Source organism: Macaca nemestrina, chromosome X, assembly GCF_043159975.1.
Source record: "Macaca nemestrina isolate mMacNem1 chromosome X, mMacNem.hap1, whole genome shotgun sequence".
NCBI lineage: Eukaryota > Metazoa > Chordata > Mammalia > Primates > Cercopithecidae > Macaca > Macaca nemestrina.
Genome location: NC_092145.1, coordinates 152,361,426 through 152,382,913, shown reverse-complemented (window position 1 = coordinate 152,382,913; position 21,488 = coordinate 152,361,426). Strand labels below are relative to the sequence as shown.

At 38.7% G+C, this 21,488-nt stretch overlaps 1 protein-coding gene across 2 annotated transcripts in view; it reads right to left on the bottom strand.

Annotated features, from left to right (window-relative positions):
* LOC105478101 (anosmin 1) overlaps positions 1-21,488 on the bottom strand; it is a 216,462-nt gene that overhangs the window by 23,140 nt on the left and 171,834 nt on the right. Inside the window, exons 7-9 of one of the 2 annotated variants that reach the window (XM_071089005.1) lie at positions 18,809-19,014; positions 16,828-16,969; positions 2,907-3,050 (exon numbers count right to left, since the gene is read on the bottom strand). In XM_071089005.1, the coding sequence (XP_070945106.1) occupies positions 2,907-3,050; positions 16,828-16,969; positions 18,809-19,014 (492 nt within the window). Of the gene's footprint in view, positions 1-2,906; positions 3,054-16,827; positions 16,970-18,808; positions 19,015-21,488 lie in introns of both variants that reach the window. The other variant, XM_071089004.1, reaches the window with a different exon arrangement.

The following is a 21,488-nucleotide window of genomic DNA, read 5'->3' as shown; positions in this document are numbered from 1 at the left end:
CGCCATGATTGTGAGGTCTCCCCAGCCATGTGGAACTGTGTGTCCATTAAATCTCTTTTTCCTTACAAACTACCCAGTCTCAGGTATTTCTTCATAGTAGTATGAAAATGGACTAATACAAAAGGTGAAACAGTAGACAAGAAGACAAGAAAGGAGTATATCTTTGTGACCTTTGTATGAAAAAAGATTTCCTAACCAGGACACAGAGAATACTAAACCTAAAGGAAACAAAATGAATTGCTTATCTCTAAAATTAAGAACCACTAGGGGCTGGGAGCGGTGGCTCACACTTGCAATCCCAGCACTTTGGGAGGCTGAGACAGGGAGATCACCTGAGGTCAGGAGTTCAAGACCAGCCTGGTCAACATGGTGAAACCCCATCTCCACTGAAAATACAAAAAATTAGCCAGGCATGGTGGCAGCCACCTTTAATCTCAGCTACTCTGGAGGCTAAGACAGGAGAATTGCTCGAACCCGGGAGGCAGACCAGCCTGGGCAACAAGAGTCAAATTCCATAAAAAAAAAAAAAAAAAAAAAAACAAAACCACTAAGAAGAAAGTTAAAAATGCAAGAGTGGATCAGAGTGGAAGAAAATACTTACATGAAAACAAATGACGGCTGGACGTGGTGGCTCACGCCTATAATCCTAGCACTTTGGGAGGCCAAGGCAGGCAGATCACTTGAGGTCAGGAGTTCAAGACCAGCCTGGCCAACATGGTGGAACCCTGTCGCTACTAAAAATACAAAAATTAGCTGGGCATGGTGGCACACGCCTATAATCCCAGCTACTCAGGAGGCTGAGGCGGGAGAATCGCTTGAACCTGGGAGGCAGAGGTTGCAGTGAGCTGAGATCACACCACTGCACCCCAGACTGGGCAACACAGCAAGACTATGTCTCAACAAACAAACAAACAAATAAACAAATACCAAATGACTTTTATATACAATATAAAAAGCATTCTTGCAGGACAGAGTAGCTAAAGAGTTGAAAGAGTCCTTCAAAAAAGAGAAATCCAATTGTCAGTAAACTTACAAAAAGGTGCTCAACTTCTTGGACATCAGAAAAGTACGAATTCAAATAGCAATGAGGTATTACTACGAACATACCAGAAAGGATAAACTTACAAAGATGGTAAATACCACATGGCAGAGAGAATGTGGAGCACCTGGAACCATCACCATGCCCTACTGGTGAGAATGTAAACTGGTACAACTATTTTGGAAAACTATTAATGTTTTCTAAAACTTGACATACTCTACGGCCTAAGAATCCCACCTCTATGGAAGAGTATGCGTCAAACAACATGTGCTAATAGGGCATTCACACACGTACTATTCTTAATAGCTCCACATCTGAATAAGTAAATCTCCATCCACAGCTGAAAGGATACACAGATTGACATATACTAAGGACATCCAGGCAGCAATATAAATGAATTGTTTCATGCAACATAATGCATTGGTTTTTCATAAAATGCTCATGGCAAGAAGCCAAATACAAATAGAAATTGAGTGACTCCATTCTGATAAATTTCAAATACAGGCAAAATAAATATTGAGTTTCAAAAGTCAGGATGGTGGTGGTTACTCTTGTATGCTTGAGATATTTACTTTTTCAATAGTAGATGTTTACATTTTCATTTTATTACATTATGCTTAAAATTTTAATATTAATAAAATGTTATATTTTTAAAATATGAATAAGTTGATAATTTTAATTAATATAATAGATTAAATAATTTTCTTACTTAATATTTATTATAAAATTAATTGTAATATAGACATATAATATAATCTTAATGCAATAAATGTTGAATAAACTTTAATTTTAATTAACATTATAGAAATAAAATATATTAATGTTAATAATAATATTATTTTACTTGCAGAATGGATTTCAGCAGCTTGAAAGAAAATCCTGGAATAGGAACCACTCCAACACCAATATCGCTTATGGCACATGGCCCATCAATATCTTGAGTAAAAGTGAATTTCAGAAGAATGAGGAGAATTTTGAAAACCTAACTCTTGAAACAATCTATTCTGCTTATGTTTTTAAGAGGCATAAGAGTGATAAAGATAAAAGACTCTATGTTGAATAAATTCTAAAACTACCACCTTGATAATAGAAAAACAAATATTCAAAGACAAAAAAAAAATAAACAAAAATAATTTATGCTAAAGATAAATGTTCAAACGAAATGAATCTATCCTAAGGACAAATGTATTGGGGCCTTAATTAGAAAATAGAAATTCTAAAGGAACTGAAATGTTTCATTGTACTGGAATAATGACATGTATTATGATATTAAGATATACCCATACAGAGTAGCATTTATAGAATGTTATGAAAAATGCATTACAATATAGCAGCTCAAATAATGTTACACAGAAATATGTGTGTATGTTTTATAAACACACTCACACACACACACCCTAACTGAGTGAAAGACAGATGCATAGAAAATTTCTGAAAGGAAACCCACCAAAATGCTGTTTCAGGAAATGATACTGAGATAATAGGTGACTTTCCCCTCCTACTTTCTAAATTATTTGTATTATGGATCTTTTTTTAAAAATATAAATAATTTATAACAAAAATTACAGCTCAAAATAATGAGTATTTTGAGTGTTTTGGATATAACATCAGCCAATCAGCCCTCTGGGAAAGAAATGAAGACAAGCTAATATTCCTGAAATGAAAATATTTAAGTAATTGACTGTTGTAGATTTCCAGATGTGAGATAACTATCAACTCATTCAGACTTATACTATTTAAGTGTTTTGTTCAACAACCATTTGCCTTAGTATCGATACAGTGGCTTGACATTTACTTCTTCAAAACTACCTCTACATTACTGTGCTGTTTAAAGCAAGTAGGAAATAAGTAAGTAATGTTTATGTACCTTCTATTTTCTTCCAGTAGACTTTAACTTGCAGTTGGCCATCCTGATAGAAGGGAGCTCCAACTTCCAGCGGGCGAGTGGGTCGTCGTCTTTGAAAAGGGAGTTGTGTTTGAATTCCACCTTTTCTAGTTTTCGCAAGCTGTTCTTCTATAACAAAGTACAACATTCTAAGTTACTTGTTAAAAATAATTATAGATTCCTGGGCAAGGTGGCCAAATAGGAACAGCTCCAGTATGCAGCTTCCAGTGACACCAACACAGAAGGTGGGTGATTTCTCCATTTCCAACTGAGGTATGCGGCTCATCTCATTGGGACTGGTTAGACAGTGGGTTCAGCCCATGGAGGGCGAGCAGAAGCAGGGTGGGGCATTGCCTCACACAGGAAGCATAAGCCCTGGGAACTTCCTTCACTAACCAAGCGAAGCCATGAGTGAATGACAGCTATCTGGCTCAGATACTACGCTTTTCCCACTGTTTTCACAACTCGCAGACCAGGAAATTCCCTCAGGTGCCTACACCACCAGGGCCCTGGGTTTCAAGTGCAAAACTGGGAGGCCATTTGGATAGGCACAGAGCTACCTGCAGGAATTTTTTTTTTTTTTTTTTTTTTAGATGGAGTCTCGCTCTGTCGCCCAACAAAGATCAAAAGAGACAAAGAAGGGGAATATATAATGGTAAAGGATTCAACGCAACAAGAAGAGCTAACCTAAATATATATGCACCCAATATAGGAGCACCCAGATTCATTAAGCAAGTTCTTAGAGACCTATAGAGATACTTAGACTCCCACACAATAATAGTGGGAGGTTTTAACACCCCATTGTCAATATTAGACAGAACAACAAGACAGAAAATTAACAAGAACATTCAGGACTTGAACTCAGCTCTGGACCAAGTGCACCTATGGATATCTACTGAACTCTCCACCACAAATCAACAGAATATACATTCTTCTCAGCACCACATAGCACTTATTCTAAAATTGACCACATAATTGGAAGTAAAATATTCCTCAGCAAATGCAAAAGAATGGAAATAATAACACAGTCTCTCAGACCACAGTGCAATCAAATTGGAACTCAGGATTAAGAAAGCCACTCAAAACCATACAACTACATGGAAACTGAACAATATGCTCCTGAATGACTACTGGGTAAATAATGAAATTAAGGCAGAAATAAGTAAGTTCTTTGAAACCAAGGAGAACAAAGACACAACGTACCAGAATCACTGGGACACAACTAAAGCAGTGTTTAGAGGGAAATTTATAGCACTAAATACCCACAAGAGAAAGCGGGGAAGATCTAAAATCGACACCCTAACATGACAATTAAAAGAACTGGAGAAGCAAGAGCAAACAAATTCAAAAGCCAGGAGAAGACAAGAAATAACTGAAATCAGAGCAGAACTGAAGGAGATAGAGACACAAAAAAACCCTTCAAAAAATCAGTGAATCCAGGAGCTCGTTTTTTGAAAACATTAACAAAATAGGTAGACCACTAGCCAGAATAAAAAAGAAGAAAAGAGAGAAAAATCAAATAGACACAATAATAAATGATAAAGGGGATATCACCACTGATCTCACAGAAGTACAAACTACCATCAGAGAATACTATAAACACCTCTACGCAAATCAACTAGAAAATCTAGAAGAAATGGATAAATTCCTGGGCACATACACCCTCCCAAGACTAAACCAGGAAGAAATTGAATCTCTGAATAATAGCCTACCAACCAAAAAAAGCCTAGGACCAGATGGATTCACAGTCGAATTTTACCACAGATGCAAACAGGAGCTGGTATTATTCCTTCTAAAACTATTCCAAACAACAGAAAAAGAGGGACTCTTCCCTAACCCATTTTATGAGGCCAGCATCATGCTGATACCAAAACCTGGCACAGACACAACAAAAAAAGAAAATTTCAGGCCAATATCCCTGATGAACATTGATGTGAAAATCCTCAATCAAATACTGGCAAACCAAATTCAGCAGCACATCAGAAAGTTTATCCATCACGATCAAGTTGGCTTCATTCCTGGGATGCAAGGCTGGTTCAACATACTCAATCCATCACATAAAGAGAACCAATGACAAAATACACATGATTACCTCAATAGATGCAGAAAAGGCCTTCAATAAAATTCAGCACCCCTTCATGCCTAAAAACTCTCTATAAACTAGGTATTGATGGAACATATCTCAAAATAATAAGAGCTATTTATGACAAACCCACAGCCAATATCATACTGAATGGGCACAAGCTGGAAGCATTCCCTTTGAAAACTGGCACAAGACAAGGATGCCTTCTCTCACCACTCCTATTCAACATAATATTGGAAGTTCTGGCCAGGGCAATCAGGCAAGAGAAAGAAATAAAGGTATTCAAATAGGAAGAGAGGAAGTCAAATTGTCTCTATTTGCAGATGACATGATTGTATATTTAGGAAACCCAATCGTCTCAGCCCAAAATCTCCTGAAGCTGATAAGCAACTTCAGCAACGTCTCAGGATACAAAATCAATGTGCAAAAATCACAAGCGTTCCTATACACCAATAACAGACAAATAGAGAGCCAAATCATGAGTGAACTCCCATTCACAGTTGCTACAAAGACAATAAAATATCTAGGAATCCTACTTACAAGGGATGTGAAGGACCTCTTCAAGGAGAACTACAAACCACTACTCAAGGAAATAAGAGAGGATACAAACAAATGGAAAAACATTCCATGAGCATGAATAGGAAGAATCAATATTGTGAAAATGGACATACTGCGCAAAGTAATTTATAGATTCAATGCTATTCCCATCTAGCCACCACTGACTTTCTTCACAGAATTAGAAACAACTACTTTAAATTTCATGCGGAACCAAAAAAGAATCCATATAGCCAAGACAATCCTAAGCGAAAAGAACAAAGCTGGAGGCATCATGCTACCTGATTTCAAACTACACTACAAGGCTACAGTAACCAACACAGCATGGTACTGGTACCAAAACAGATACATAGACCAATGGAACAGAACAGAGGCTTCAGAAATAACATCACACATCCACAACCATCTGATCTTTGACAAACCTGACAAAAGCAATAGGGAAAGGATTCCCTATTTAATAAATGGTGTTGGGAAAACTGGCTAACCATATGCAGAAAACTGAAACTGGATCCCTTCCTTTCACCTTATACAAAAATTAACTCAAGATGGATTAAAGATTTAAATGCAAGACCTAAAACCATAAAAACCCTAGAAGAAAACCTAGGCAATACCATTCAGGACATAGGCATGGGCAAAGACTTCACGACTAAAATACCAAAAGCAATTGCAACAAAAGCCAAAATTGACAAATGGGATCTAATTAAACTGAGCTTCTGCACAGCAAATGAAACTAGCATCAGAGTGAACAGGCAACCTACAGAATGAGAGAACATTTTTGCAATCTATCCATCTGACAAAGGGCTAATAATATCCAGAATCTACATGAAACAAACAAATTTACAAGGAAAAAAAAACAACTCTATCAAAAAGTGGGCAAAGTATATGAACAGACACTTCTCAAAAGAAGACATTTATGCGGCCAACAAATATATGAAAGAAAGCTCACCATCACTGGTCATTAGATAAATGCAAATCAAAACCACAATGAGATACCATCTCATGCCAGTTAGAATGGCGATCATTAAAAAGTCAGGAAACAACAGATGCTGAAGAGGATGTGGAGAAATAGGAATGCTTTTGCACTGTTGGTGGGAGTGTAAATTAGTTCAACCATTGTGGAAGACAGTGTGGCGATTCCTCAAGGATCTAGAACTAGAAATACCATTTGACCCAGCAATTCCATTATTGGATATATACCCAAAGGATTTTAAATCATTCTACTATAAAACACATACACATATATGTTTATTACAGCACTATTCACAATAGCAAAGACTTGGTGCCAACCCAAATTCCCATCAATGATAGACTGGATAAACAAAATGTGGCATATACACCATGGAATACCATGCAGCCATATAAAAGAATGAGTTCATGTCCTTTGCGGGGACATGGATGAAGCTGGAAACCACAATTCTCAGCAAACTAACACAAGAACAGAAAACCAAACACTGCATGTTCTCACTCATAAGTGGGAGTTGAACAATGAGAACACATGGGCACAGAGAGGGGAACATCACACACCAGGGCCTGTTGGGGGTGGGGGGCAAGGGGAGGTATAACATTAGGAGAAATACCTAATGTAGATGATGAGTTGATGGGTGCAGCAAACCACCATGGCACATGTATACCTATGTTAACAAACCTGCACGTTGTGCACAGGTATCCCAGAACTTAAAATATAATAAAAAATAATAATCACTATTATATAACCTGATATTAGTCCCAGTGTACTTCATTTCATCCTGTTATTTAGTCATATTAAATGTCTTCTTTTTTTTAAAGTAAAAGATGGTATAACTGCATATTCTTTCATGTTCAAGTTAATGAACTGCCCCCCTTCAAAATCCACTGGAATACTAAAAGTATATTACACGTAATCCCCAGTATTTAATTTGGTAAGTAACATATATTCACCAGGCTTGAAAGATGCTCCAATGTAAATAATAAGTATAAATAATATTTCTCATTATAGTTTTTTTATAGTTATGGGGAAAATAAAATAATATTACAATACCATTTCGTGAAGCAATTGATAGGTTTTCGTGGAAAACCCATATGTAATATGGAAGTATGAGTATTATCCATCATACTTGGTGCAGGGCTCTAAACGGAAATGTGGTTCAGCTTTGTCAAATAAATAGTAAAGAGCAAATTGCACCTACTCAGTTGACAATGCCAACTTCAGCTTCAACACTCAGCAACCCATCTGTGTGTCATTCAGATTAGTGACAGACATCCAAATTCTGACAGATATTAAAGTGAAACTTTAAAATATCCAGCAAATGAAATGAAATGAAAAGGCATCAGGTTGGGCAATGGAGTACAAGAACCCATTCAGTAATTAGCTCTTTCTGTCAGCAATTTTGAGCACTTCCCAAGAGCCAGGCATTGAGCTAGGAGTTGCAGAGATGAAGTTTTTGTACCTGAGGGGCTCTTGAAATACCACCAGACAAATCGCTCTCATGATGGTGTGCCAGCAGTGAGCTTGACCAAAGGCACCTGCCCAGTGGAAGAGCATCAGTCTGACCAGCCACTGTTTCTGTTCTTTGAAAAAGTGGCCACAAGTTTTCTGAAGAATCGAGTCATGGGAGTATAACTGCTGCCATGTGACATGGTATTTTGTGAAGAAACCAGGACACTTTAGGAAAGACGAGGTGAAAGTATGTTCACATGTTCATTATTGGTTGCTATTTAAAAGCATGAACTTTTTTCCCCTATTGTCCATTTCAAAGTGTTTTCAACACATATTTGTTGCAATGCTAGGACACCATAAAACTGAACAAGAAGGATTCCAAGCCCTATGTATCCCATATCCAGTGGGAGATAGAGACATACTACTATAAATCAAAACAGCATTAAATATATCTTTGAATCAGGCAGTTCAAGATTTCATTCTTAGCGCAGGTCATTTCTTACTGTGTTGTTGTGTAGAGTCATGATCTGACTCTAGTTTTAGTTTGTTTTTTATTATTCTGTTTTCATTTAGCTGTATCTTTCTCTCTTTTGCCATTCCTAATTCTCCAAATCTGCTTGTTTTCTTTGTATCTATACTTTTGATTGCTTTAGCTCAGAATGGACCAGCACTACTTGTTTCTGTCAACCTTCTTTGCCCATGAAAACTTCTCAGAGGCTCTCCCTGGTGAAGGTTTTCCAGAGTAAATCAAAACACACCACTCTTTTGTGTTCCTGTATTTTTTGTTTTAAGTTATTTTTTCTTCTTTAATTTGTTTCTCAAACTCAACCCAGAAGTCCTCTACAAAACAGAGCTCATCCTAATCTTCCTTGGATGAAATGAAATAAATAAAATTATGAATTGATGGCTGTTTATACCAAATATATTACCAAATACTCACTTGCCTCGGGCTATTTGGGGTGTTTTATTTATGTCAATATAGTTATCCTTTAACATGAGATTCAAACATGTTGCAGGAAGGGCAATAAACTTAATATTTTTTTTTCTTTGGAAACAGGGTTTCACACCATTGCCCAGGTCGGTCTCAAACTTCTGGCTCAAGTGATCCTCCCATCTGAGCCCCCTAAGTAGTTAGGAGTATAGGCACATGCCACTGAACTTCACTTTTGACTCCAGGTGTGTTCCTGAGGGGCTTGGTTGGGGTGGTGAATTTTGACACTAATTTACATTCATAGAGCCATCCTATGAAATTAAGCAGGGGCCAGTAAACTTTTCCTAAATGGCCAGATAGTAAATATTTTTGGTTCTGTACATCATATGGAAAATGTTTTCGGTTTTGCAGACCGGTCTCTCTCCCAACTACTCAATTACTGTTGTACTCCCCAAACAGCCAGACATGATATGTAAATGATATGCAAACAAATGTGACCCTGTGCCAATAAAATCTTATTTACAAAACCAGGAGGGGGCTGGATTTGGCCTGTGGGCCATAGTTTGCAGACCCCTGAGAAAGGAATTAGCGTGCACTGAAGATGAAAAAAGCAACACTCAAAAATACTAAGAATTGTATTCAGTTTCACATAATTCAAAGAGTGAAGGTGAAATTTAATCCCAGGGCCATCCCATGCCAAACTTCTGTTTCCATCACCATGTACTGAGTCTTACAGAGTACCCATTTATATGATTTAATAATTAGGACACCAAAAATTTCCCTAGGCCCCAAATTTCTCTCTCATCTACTCACTGAATTTAGAGGTTGCATACATAGAAATTCTGCCTTTTGATGCAAGATGTTTCTGCTTTCTGAATTCCAAATAGCCCTTTGAGAGATAAAAGGGTAAGCTGTATTGATTTTATGCTTATAAACAATGTGTTATCGAAACTCTTCTAATAAAAGCAGTGAGGTTTGCATTCTTGGGCAGGTGAGAGGAAGACAGAAGGATGAGATGGAGAGAACACGCCCAACCTGGGGTAAGACAAGATCAGTCAAGGAAAGCTGTGGACCCCAGAAGATAATCTACATCAACTCAATTTTTCCTGACACTGGCATGACCAATGAATTGTCTATCCAACAGACCAGATGAAAGGAAAATAAAAACACACATTTGTTAAATTCGCATTTAGGCTATTTTAGCTTAAAGAGTTCAAATCAATGTGTGGATAACAGAATCATTTATGAGGTTGCTACTTTTTGAGAGTCAGTATAACCAATAACATAGGAAGCTTAGAACCCAGGAGAAGAGATAGGAACCAGATATAGAAAACTCATGGTTATCCTAGCCAAAGTCCATCACTTTCTTGACACTGTCACGGAGTTAAAGAGTCCTCCTACTTATACCCAAAGTCTTCATGACATAACTAATTAAGAATTTAAGTTTTCTTTTGCTTTTATTGTTTTAAGGGTTAGGGTCTCCCTCTGTCTCCCAGGCTGGAGTGCAATGGCACTATCATGGCTCACTGCAGCTTCAAACTGCTAGGCTCAAGTGATTCTCCTGCCTCAGCCTCCCAAGTAGCTGGGACTACAGGCATGCACCACCAAGCCTGGCTAATTTTTTTTAAGAGACACAGTCTCACTATGTTGCCCAGGTTGGTTTCCAACTCCTGGCCTCAAGCAATCCTCCTACCTTGGCCTCCCAAATTGCTGGGATTACAGGCATGAGCTACCAGGCCCAGCCAGGATCTAAGATTTTCACAAACCCATTTATGTTTCTAATAATCTGTGATAATATTGAGAACTCACCACCAGATAACTAAGACAGATACTATGTTTAGATAGATATCATGTTTAGATACTAGGTTTAACCTCAATGTCAATCTTGTCTTCCTACTTGCTTTATATCCTAGGCAAACTTTTTCTTTTCTTTTCTTTTCTTTTTTTTTTTAAATGGAGTCTTGCTCTGTCACCCAGGCTGCAGTGGAGTGCAGTGGCACAATCTCAGCTCATTGCAACCTCTGCCTCCCAGGTTCAAGTCATTCTCGTGCCTCAGCCTCCAGAGTAGCTGGGACTACAGGCAAGCATCACCATGCCAGGCTAATTTTTATATTTTTAGTAGACACGGGGTTTTACCGTGTGGGCCAGGCTGGTCTTGAGCTCTTGACCTCAAGTGATCTGCCCATCTTTGCCTCCCAAAGTGCTGGGATTACAGGCATGAGCTACTGCGCCCAGCCCTAGGCAAACTTTAGTATTTAATTATATATGTAAAAACATACTTTTATATATCAAGATTGAACCATTGTTGCTTTACTAAAATGATTCAAGAAGAGAAATCCACCAACAATTAGTGTTGCTGACACATGCAACACTAATTTTATTCGGTAAAAACCGAATAAGGTGCATACTACAATGCTAGCAGTACGACCCTGACTTTATAAGAATGTCTCCTCTACTTTCAGTAATAAGCAAAAATGGAATAATATCATATCTACCATATTCTGAAAAAGTTATGATGTCTGATTTATACTCTTCGATAGTCATAGAAATTAAGAAAATAAAATATGTACACTATTTTTCAAACATCCAAGTTTTGATTAATTTTACAGATCATCAAGAGATTCAGAGTATTTTCTCTCCCATCTATTCTTGTTCTGGAGAGCCAGAAAATAATTCCAGTTCCATGAGGCAACTATAAAACATTTGGAACCTGTCAAACTTGAAAATATTCCTCCTGTCTTCAAAGAAACAAGCTACCATTCCATTAAAGACAATGCTATATCATACTTCCTTCAAGGGACTCTTTCATAAAACTGCATGAACATTCAGCCTTCACTTGAATAGAAATGTTTATCATTAAAACACCTAATAGCCTGCAGACCTGGAAAAATATAATTCAAAAAGTAATTTATATACTGACATTTACTACTCTCCTTCCTATAAAATGTAATTTCCCTTGCTTATACTATAACGTTGTAATTATTCTTTACTTCTAGTTGGTTCATGATGAAATATATAATGTTCTTATAAAAGTCACAGACTAGTGTTTATGAGATTATATATCAACATTGGGATATAAAATCCTGACAAACATTCAACTGTATCCTACATAATCTGTTGAAAAGTCACTCTTTTCTGTGGAATCACCTGAGACCCAAACAATATGTGTTACTATAGGTACTTTGCACTATGACTTCTTTTTCTTACTTTTATTTTATTCCTTTTCTGAATCTATGTAAGAGGAATCAGTCTTTAGAATAAAGTGGTCTTTGATAGGTTAACTACCATATCTCTTAATTGGTCAGCTAAACTATTACCTACTTTTAAAAGATAATTAGCAAAAGACCTTAACACAGGGAATCAACCGGTCCAATAGATTTCTTTCATTTAACTGCTTGCTTTGTTCATTTAACTGCCATAATTCCAGTGTCTCCCCAACTGGCTAAAAACTCCCACTGGTAAAGATAATTCCTCTGAAACAGCCAACCAAGTGAGAACACAAACTCTTGGAGGACACAGTTAAAACATGCAAATGGCTTGTAAAAGATGTCCAACCTTGGTTGTTCCAAGATGAGACCAAAAGCCATTTCTTTCTCTCTTCCCCTTTAGTATTTATGACCATAGCAGATGAAAGCTTAAGAGAGCTGTAGTGCTGGAGTGTGGCACAGAGCAGGTTGAATGGAAAGACAGTTGCGTTCAGCTGAGTTACAATCAATTTACTGAGCTCTTACTATGTTCCTGGAAAATTCAAGAAACCTGTGGGTCCTGAAATAATTGCAGGACCTAGAAACAAACTGAAGTGAACAGGAAGTGGTAAAAGGAAGTCTCCCAAGCTTCTGGTCAGTAGTAACCTCAATGGAGACCAGAGATACCTGGGAACATCAAGCTTTGTAAGTGGAGGGAGTGAGTTCAATGTGGAGTATGTTGAGGTTGAGATGCCTGTATGACATTCAGATACAGGGAATGACAGGCTAGAGACATCGGGTATTAGTGGAGAAATCGAGGCTGGAGCTGAGTCATTGAGAACAGACCATGAGTAGGTAGTGACTAAATTGTCAGAGCAGATAAGGTAGAACCCTGGAGAGCTCCAATGTCCAAGAGCTGGACGGAGGCAGGAGATCCTACAAGGAAACTGAGGTACGAGAAAAATTAAGACATCTGGGAGTCAAATATACAAAGGTCAAGATGTAACAATGGGGAAAGTGTAGTTAAACAAGGACAAACTCATCAGAAGTGGTCAATAAAATTGCAATGGAAAACATCCACCAGACTTAGAAATTAGCAGGGGCAGATTTGGTGGAAAAGTGAGATTGAGAAATAGATTGCAGACATTTGAGAAAAAATGTGGAAAGGAGAAAGATAAGATGGTAGCTAGAATGAAACCAGCATCAGTGAAAGCTTTGCTTTAGAACTGGAAGCTGAGCAGATCAAGCCAGTGGAGAGGAATAGGTTGAGGTTGTAGGCAAACAAGGGAGTAACTAATTAACTTGGTTTCAAAAATATTTTTGTTGCCATGTGTATATGCCAGGGATTGTGATGGACACCGTGACCAGATATATAGATAATCCATGGTCTCTGACGTAGATGAGATTTGACTTCAGTCAGTGCAGGTATCTGAGTTGGGAAGGAATGGGTCTAGAAACCACATGGTGAAGTCCACCACATACAGAAGGCAGGCTGACTCCACCTTGGAATACAGAAGACAGGAGAAGATAAACCTGGACATGAGAATAGATATGTTTATATTTATGGGGAACTGCATGGCTTACTGAGAAGAAGGGATTTAGACTGGACTGTGCACTCCATGTGCAATGTGACTTAAAGGACAGAAAAAGGCTTATAATCATACTTCAGAGGGTAGCAGAAGGATCTAATTAAAGAATATCTCCCTGAGTTACAGGATTCTGTGGGGATGCCCCAGGAAGGGTGAAAAAGCTGTGGATATGCTACAGAGATCCAGGGTTTCATAAAAGTTTTGTCTGTGGGCTGGACCATGACAAGGCTCTAGATAATGTAACTTCAACAAGGACAAGCTGAGGTTGGACTTTTTTTCTCCTTGCTTTTGGTTCTGGAAATTAACAGATATTAAATTATGGGAATTTGCAATCCCATACCAGTTTCTAATGGGGAAAGAATGTTGTTTATTGGAAGAACCAGGAGACTAAAAGACATGCTTATTTTATACAACAGATGAAATCTCCACCACCAGTAGAGAAAGACAGCTCTTGCATGAGCTGAAGTTTAAAGGATTTTGGCCTGAGAAGGGGGTTGGTAAGGAATATAGAAGAATATAGTGAAGGATGCAGTTTTGGGAAAAGTGAGAATTGAAGATAACTAGGTAGCTGTCTTGAGAGTGGACTCCAAAAAGAGAGAGATCTGTAAGTACACTGATATTTTCTAAAGAAAACTGACTGCTCTTTAAAGAAAATGACTTCTGCATGTTTGGCTTGAGCAAAAGGCTGAATCTTGGTGCCATTTATTGAGATAGGCAAGCCCAAGAGAGGAACAGGTATGGGCGAAAATCCAGACCTCGTGTTTGAACATTTTATTTGAAATATCTGCAAGCCATCCAAGTGGAGGTGCTAAGTGGGTGGCTGAATGTAGGACTCCGGAGTTCAAAGAGTGGTCAGGGTGGAAGGGCAGGGAGTCATTAGCACACAGATGGTGGTTAAATCCCTGCAACTCATGAGACCTCCAGGGGAGAGAGCAGTGGCCCATCCACCTTCATTCTTTCCTCACGCTGAGTTCTTTGCCCATGCAATATGCTTCTCTAACTCTCTACGCTCATCCACGCTGCTGCGTTTGTGTGGAATGATGTCCATTCCTTGTGAGCCTGCAGATCGCTCACTCTTCAGGACTTCATGAGGGATGATGTGACTCTCATTCCCACCTCCATGTCGGTCATTTCTGCTTCCACTGTTTCCTGTAGTTCTGTCTGTATGCAACACACAGATCTTTGTTATTATTTTACATATTTATCTCCCAAATTCAAAATTAGGCACTCTTAAGGCAGAAACCAAAATACATCATCGTGCTGGGAATAATGTATGTGTGTGTATAGTTATGTGCATGTTTGTGTGTATTTGTAGACACATGTGTATATGTATGCATATGTGTACATGTATACCTATGTGCACACTATATTTATAGAAAAGTATGGAACATATTGCTATATAGTGCATATATATAGTGTATATAGTGTATTACAGCATATAGTGTGTGTATATGTATAATATAGTATTCCTGGCGTTAGACACAGTGATGTCATAATTCATAGGCACACAATTTCAATGTGATGAGTAGATGGATGAATGGATTAAAAATGAATGAGGTTACTAAACATATTTCCATGAGAACTTTTAGGTAAAATTTATATTGTACCGAGACTCACATACAAATCGACCATTTCAAGTCCATTTAATCTCCAAAGAGACTATTTCTCAAACAGATAGAAATCTCTGTTTCTGAACCATTTTTTGAAGCATTATTTCAAACAAACCTGCCCATTTGGATCCTACGTTTTCCCAGGGGTGGAAGGTAATTATGAGCAACCCCTGTGTCTCACTCTGCAAGACCAGCATTGCCTTTCCTAAATTCAGACAAATGTTTAACACATTCTTCTCCTTCTGAACGAGGCCCACCGCCCTGATCAAAGGCAGCTATGATGACGGGGTCCTGCTAGCCTAAAAAAAATCAACATCGAAGGAGCCCCTGAGACAAAGGCCTCCTCCCTCCTACTCTCATTTAATCTGTCCCAATTTCCTGAAACCTTGCTAGGAGCCTCTACATGGAAGTTCTAACCGGTATCGATGTTTGAACAAAGCCAGAAACATCAAGTAACTTATTCTCTGACTCTGATATGAGTGTCATATAAGACTCTTCTCTTGTTTTGCTCAGTTCCCAGCAAACATACTAACATACTAGGTAAGAAAAAAAGAAACAAGGAAAAGCAATATGAGAAAGATTTAGTAACTTCACTCAATGGAGTATCAGGTAACCTTTCGAGCAGTAATTATGACCACTGTGTAGTACTAAGAAAAACAGGCATGCCACATCACTTTTTGTGTTCCCCATCCACTCGCGTACATACACACACGTTATTCTCAGTACTATGATATATTTTGGTCTCTGCCTTCAAAGTGCCCAACTTTGATTTGGGAGATAAATACATAAAATAATTGCACAAAAATAAGTGTATTGTATACAGAACTAGAGAAACACTGTAATCCCAGCACTTTGGGAAGCCGAGGTGGGTGGACCACCTGAGGTCAGGAATTCAAGGCCAGCCTGGCCAACATGGTGAAACCCTGTCTCTACTAAAAATACAAAAATTAGCCGGGCATGGTGGTGCGCACCTGTGATCCCAGCTACTCAGGAGACTGAGGCAGGAGAACCATTTGAACCCGGGAGGCGAAGGTTGTAGTGAGCTGAGATCATGCCATTGCACTCCAGCCTGGGTGACAGAGCTAGACTCTGTCTCAAAAAAACAAAACAAAACAAAAAAACAAAAACAACAACAACAAAAAACTACAGAAACAGTGGAAGCAGAAATGACATCAATTTGTAACAGTTTAACTGTATGTATTCGCCTTAAAAACAAGTATGTAATACGCACATGTACACGTCATGTAAACATAAAAACAGTCAATCTGTTAAAATGAGACAAGGTAAGTTTTCTTAAATTTCCATTACAACACCAAAATTGCACCTACAATAGATAAAAACCATAAGAAAGAATTCAAAAGTCAAACTGTTTTGTATGTCATAGTTTAAATACTATAGTCACATGCGTGTGGGTAAGAAGACTTGCCATGTAATTATTCCAAATCAAAGACTCACTCTCCCTCCATTGTGCCTTGATGTGATATGGTGCCCGTCAGGTCACAGTCATCTTGAAAAACATGACACAGTCACTTACTGTTGGTTGCATGTGTGGATGTGAAGTGAAGGGACACCTTCGCACTCTTCAGCCGTGTCTGTCCCCAGTACGTTATGGCTTGCAATTCCACAACATAGTCACAGTCTGGCTGGAGTTTCTCCAGGGTCACAGAATTTTGAAACTAGAAATTAAGAGAATATACCCAAAATGCATTACAAACCTTCCATGTCTCTCATCTTCATTGCAAAATCTCGTGTGTCATTATGAAGCATACCAACTTCTGATTTCTTTTACCAACTTTTCTATATCTTTGGAATCTGAAAATTCAGTTTTACTATGGATCAAAATAAACTTCAGGCCAGGTGCCATGGCTCCTGACTGCAATCTCAGCACTTTGGGAGCCTGAGGTGGGAGGATCGCTTGAGCCCAGGAGTTTGAGACTACCCAGGCAACATAGCAAGACTGTCTCTACAAAAAAAAGAAAAAAAAAAATTAACTGGGCATGGTGGTGTGCACCGTAGTTCCTCAGGAGGCTGAGGCGGGAAGATTGAGCCCAGGAGGTTGTGGTTGCAGTGAGCTGTGATCGCACCACTGCACTCCAGCCTGGGCAACAGAGTGAGACCCTGTCTCAAAAAATATAATAAAATAAAAACTAAAAATAAACTTCATAGAAAGGCCAAATGTATTTCAAAAATACTGTTTCTAAACCAATTAGTGGTCTCAGATAACATGGAAATAAATCATTCTGAGCCCTCTGCACTCTGAGACACCACCTCTCAGAGGAAAGGGAGCTGTTTGTAATAAAGTAACAGAGGTTTATGTTGCCACATACCTGGAAAAATTATGAACTGGCACTAATTGTAATTCTTTGATATCTGTTCTAAATTTTCTAGGAGCAAATTTCCACCAAAAGCTATACAAAAGAAAAATTCACTTGACAAAATGCTTCAAGGTGCTTCATTATTTTCTGTCATAATGTACTGGGCGGGGGCTGGAGGGCGGGGCCTGTCAGCATGTCATCATGTCACCTTTTCCTCTAGATTCCTAAGCGACTCCCCAATTTCAGCTCTTTCAGCTCATGAGGTAAGTGTGCACTACCACTGTCATTTGTAGCAAAATCCTTCAATATGAAAAATGGAACTGTCGTAAAATTTCATAAAAATAAAGTGAAAATAGTATAATGGCTAAATATCAATGATACAGACTTTTGAGGCATGTTTTACAATTCTGAAGGGCACAGATATTGAAATCTTTAGCCTTGCTATCTTTTCATTTCTAAACATTTATCTACGAAATTCAACTTTATAAGTGACAGGAAAAGGTCTTTAGGTAAATTTTATGACAAGATAAAGGAATGTATACTAAAAGGAATCCAAGTAACTATTTTTATGCAGTAAGCATTTCAAATAATACAAGATGATTGATATCGTAAGAATCTCACTGCAGAAAATGGTTCAATGAAGATTTTATTTCTTGGCATCTGACGAATAAACCACTCCAGATCCTTTTAATCAATGAGAAGAACATATTGTGACATGTGCCCTTCCTAAGCTGTTACTGCTCAGTGATTAGATTATAGACGGAAACACCTCACAACAGAAAAGCCATGAATATCCACTCTTTCATTTACAAGGATCTCTCTCTCTCTCAAAAAAAAACAAAAAAACAAAAAAACAAAAACCTAAAAGTAAAGCACATTTTGCATAATATCATTTTCTATGGCCAGACAGGTAAGATGGAGATCATTTAAACTGTTCCTTTGATTTCCAGAGTTGTGACTGACATTTAGATAGGAGGAGGTCAACGGTCTAAATGCCAATGCTTCTGCCTAAAATATAAAAGGCAGAACAGCTGGCATGACCCTGCATTCTGTGAACTTCCTTGGTAGACGTGAATGGGAGGGAAGCTTTCCTGCATCCATGGCCTCTCTCAGTTCAGCAGAGGCCTCTTTTCAGGCCAGTTGCCTTGAGTTGAAATTCACTCTGTGGGAAGAACAATCCTTCCTCCAGTTCCCACTCACCCCATCCGTAGTCTTTCTCCGCTTCTTCTTCGTTGGGACAAGAGACTTACTGCTGACTGTCCAGCTCCAAAAGACCTTGTAGTGATGCACAGGGATGTCTGGCTCCTCAGGGAGATCCCAAACTATAGTGATGGTCACACTCCCATCACTGTTGATGGTGGAGTTGGCCAATCGGAGGTTAGCTGGTGCTGGTGGGGCAGATGGATCTGAAATTCCAGTACAAAGACACATCATATGAATCCACAAAACTAACATCTTTGGACATGTAATGACTACAGGGTCAACACGTGAAGCATTGCTTTTTATAGGTAGGAAAGCTGAAAACGGGGGTGAAGGGGCATGGTGGCTCATGTCTGTAATCCCAACACTTTGCAAGGCTGAGGCTGGCATAGCTCTTGAGCTCAGGAGTTTGAGGACAGCCTGGGCAACAAAGTGAAACCCTGTCTCTACAAAATATAAAAAATTAGCTGGGCAGGATGGTGCATGCCTGTGGTCCCAGCTGCTCAGGAAGCTGAGGCGGGAGGATTGCTTGAACCCGGGAGGTCAAGGCTGTAGTGAGCCGTGATTAGCACCACTGCATTCCAGCCTGGGCAAGAGAATGAGACACTGTCTCCAAAAAAAAAAAAAAAAAAAAAAAAAAAAAAAAAAAAAGGTAAAAGAAAAGCAAAGCTGACAACAAGCAATTAAGTAAGATCTCCTTGTTAAGCCTCGTATTAAAGGATAGTCTATTAAACAGTAATATAAATTCGTTTGGTCCAAATTTGTAATACAGAAGGATCGTTTTAGACATTTCCATACCAGGGCAACCCAGCCAAATTTTTACTGTGTTGAAATTGACACATTTTGGTAAAATATAGTATAATTCAACCGGGGTGAATTGACATTAAATAGGTAAGCAACAAAGAATCACCTTTTAACACTCTGAAAAGGAAAAGAAATTCAGCTCACACAAGTAATTGTTTTCATCTTCATGCCCTGTAGCTAGCGATTCTTGCATCAGCTAAGAGCAATAAAGCGAAATCAGAAAAGAAAAAAAATTAAAACCTGCACTATTTTTTTTTTTTTTTTTTTTTTTTTTTTTTGAGACGGAGTCTCGCTCTGTCACCCAGGCTGGAGTGCAGTGGCCGGATCTCAGCTCACTGCAAGCTCCGCCTCCCGGGTTCACGCCATTCTCCTGCCTCAGCCTCCCGAGTAGCTGGGACTACAGGCGCCCGCCACCTCGCCCGGCTAGTTTTTTGTATTTTTTAGTAGAGACGGGGTTTCACCGTGTTAACCAGGATGGTCTCGATCTCCTGACCTCGTGATCCGCCCGTCTCGGCCTCCCAAAGTGCTGGGATTACAGGCTTGAGCCACCGCGCCCGGCCATCCTGCACTATTTTTTATCCACATTGCACACTGGATGACTTACGGATAGCATTCATTTTTGTGATTGTACTATTTCTGGTTTGTCTTATTAACGAAAAGCTTCTCAGCTGTCAAGAGAAAGATGAGGTGCTGGAATTACCACCTCACAAATATCCATTGAAACTATATATATGAAGAAGACTAAATATAGCAAAGCTGGAGGGTCTTTACTTCATTTTCTGTTACAAATTGAGAAGTGGAGATGCTGCTCACCACCAGTGATTTACAGAGGGTTTCATTTCAAGATGCCATCATGGGAAGATGCTGTAAATAATTCTAATTATAGTACCATCTGTGTTGGAGGCTCAAAAAAGTCATATCTAACTTGATATAAATGAAGAAGACTGGAGAAAAAAAATCCATGTTTTTACTCTCAGTCATTCGTGGTTTTGGAATGATGGAAACATAAGGTATTTTTTGAAATGTATTGCTTTCCTCTATGATATATCATGTCCGGACATTTAGTTAGGTTAGTTCCTTTATTTTCTAAAATAAGAAAGCTTCATAGTATTTTTTAGGTAAGAGGCTAATTGAAAGCATATTATGTGATACTGCTAGTCAAGTCATTCTCTCTTTTTTTTAAACTAACTTTTATTTTCAGTTCCAGGGTACATGTGCAGGCTTGTTACAGAGGTAAATGTGTGCCATGGTGGTTTGCTGCACAAACCAACCCATCACCTAGGTATTAAGCCCAGCAACCATTTAGGTGTTCTTCCTGATGTTCTACCTCCCCACCTCCCCCAAGCAGGCCCTGGTATCTGTTGCTCCCCTCCATGTGTCCATGTGTTCTCATCCTTCAGCTCCCACTTATAATTGAGAGCATGCAGTCTTTCATTTTCTGTTCCTGCATTAGTTCACTGAGGATAATGGCTTCTAGCTCCATCCATGTCCTTGCAAAGGACATGATCTTGTTCCTTTTCATGGCTGCATAGTATTCCATGGTGGATATGTTCCACATTTTCTTTATCTAGCCTACTGTTGATGGGCATTTGGGTTGGTTCCATGTCTTTGCTATTGTGAATAGTGCGACAGTGTACACAAGTGTGCATGCATCTTTATAATAGAATGATTTATATTCCTTTGGGTATATACCCAGTAATGAGATTGCTGGATCAAATGGTATTTCTGAGTCAAGCCATTCTCAATCAACATCAGGAACCTCTGGAATGTCCAAGACTTATACTGGGATATGCTGATTCCCTGAGTGCAGGTGGGACCCAGAATTATGTATATCTTACATGAAACACACAAGTAATATGAGGTAGATGACCTGCAG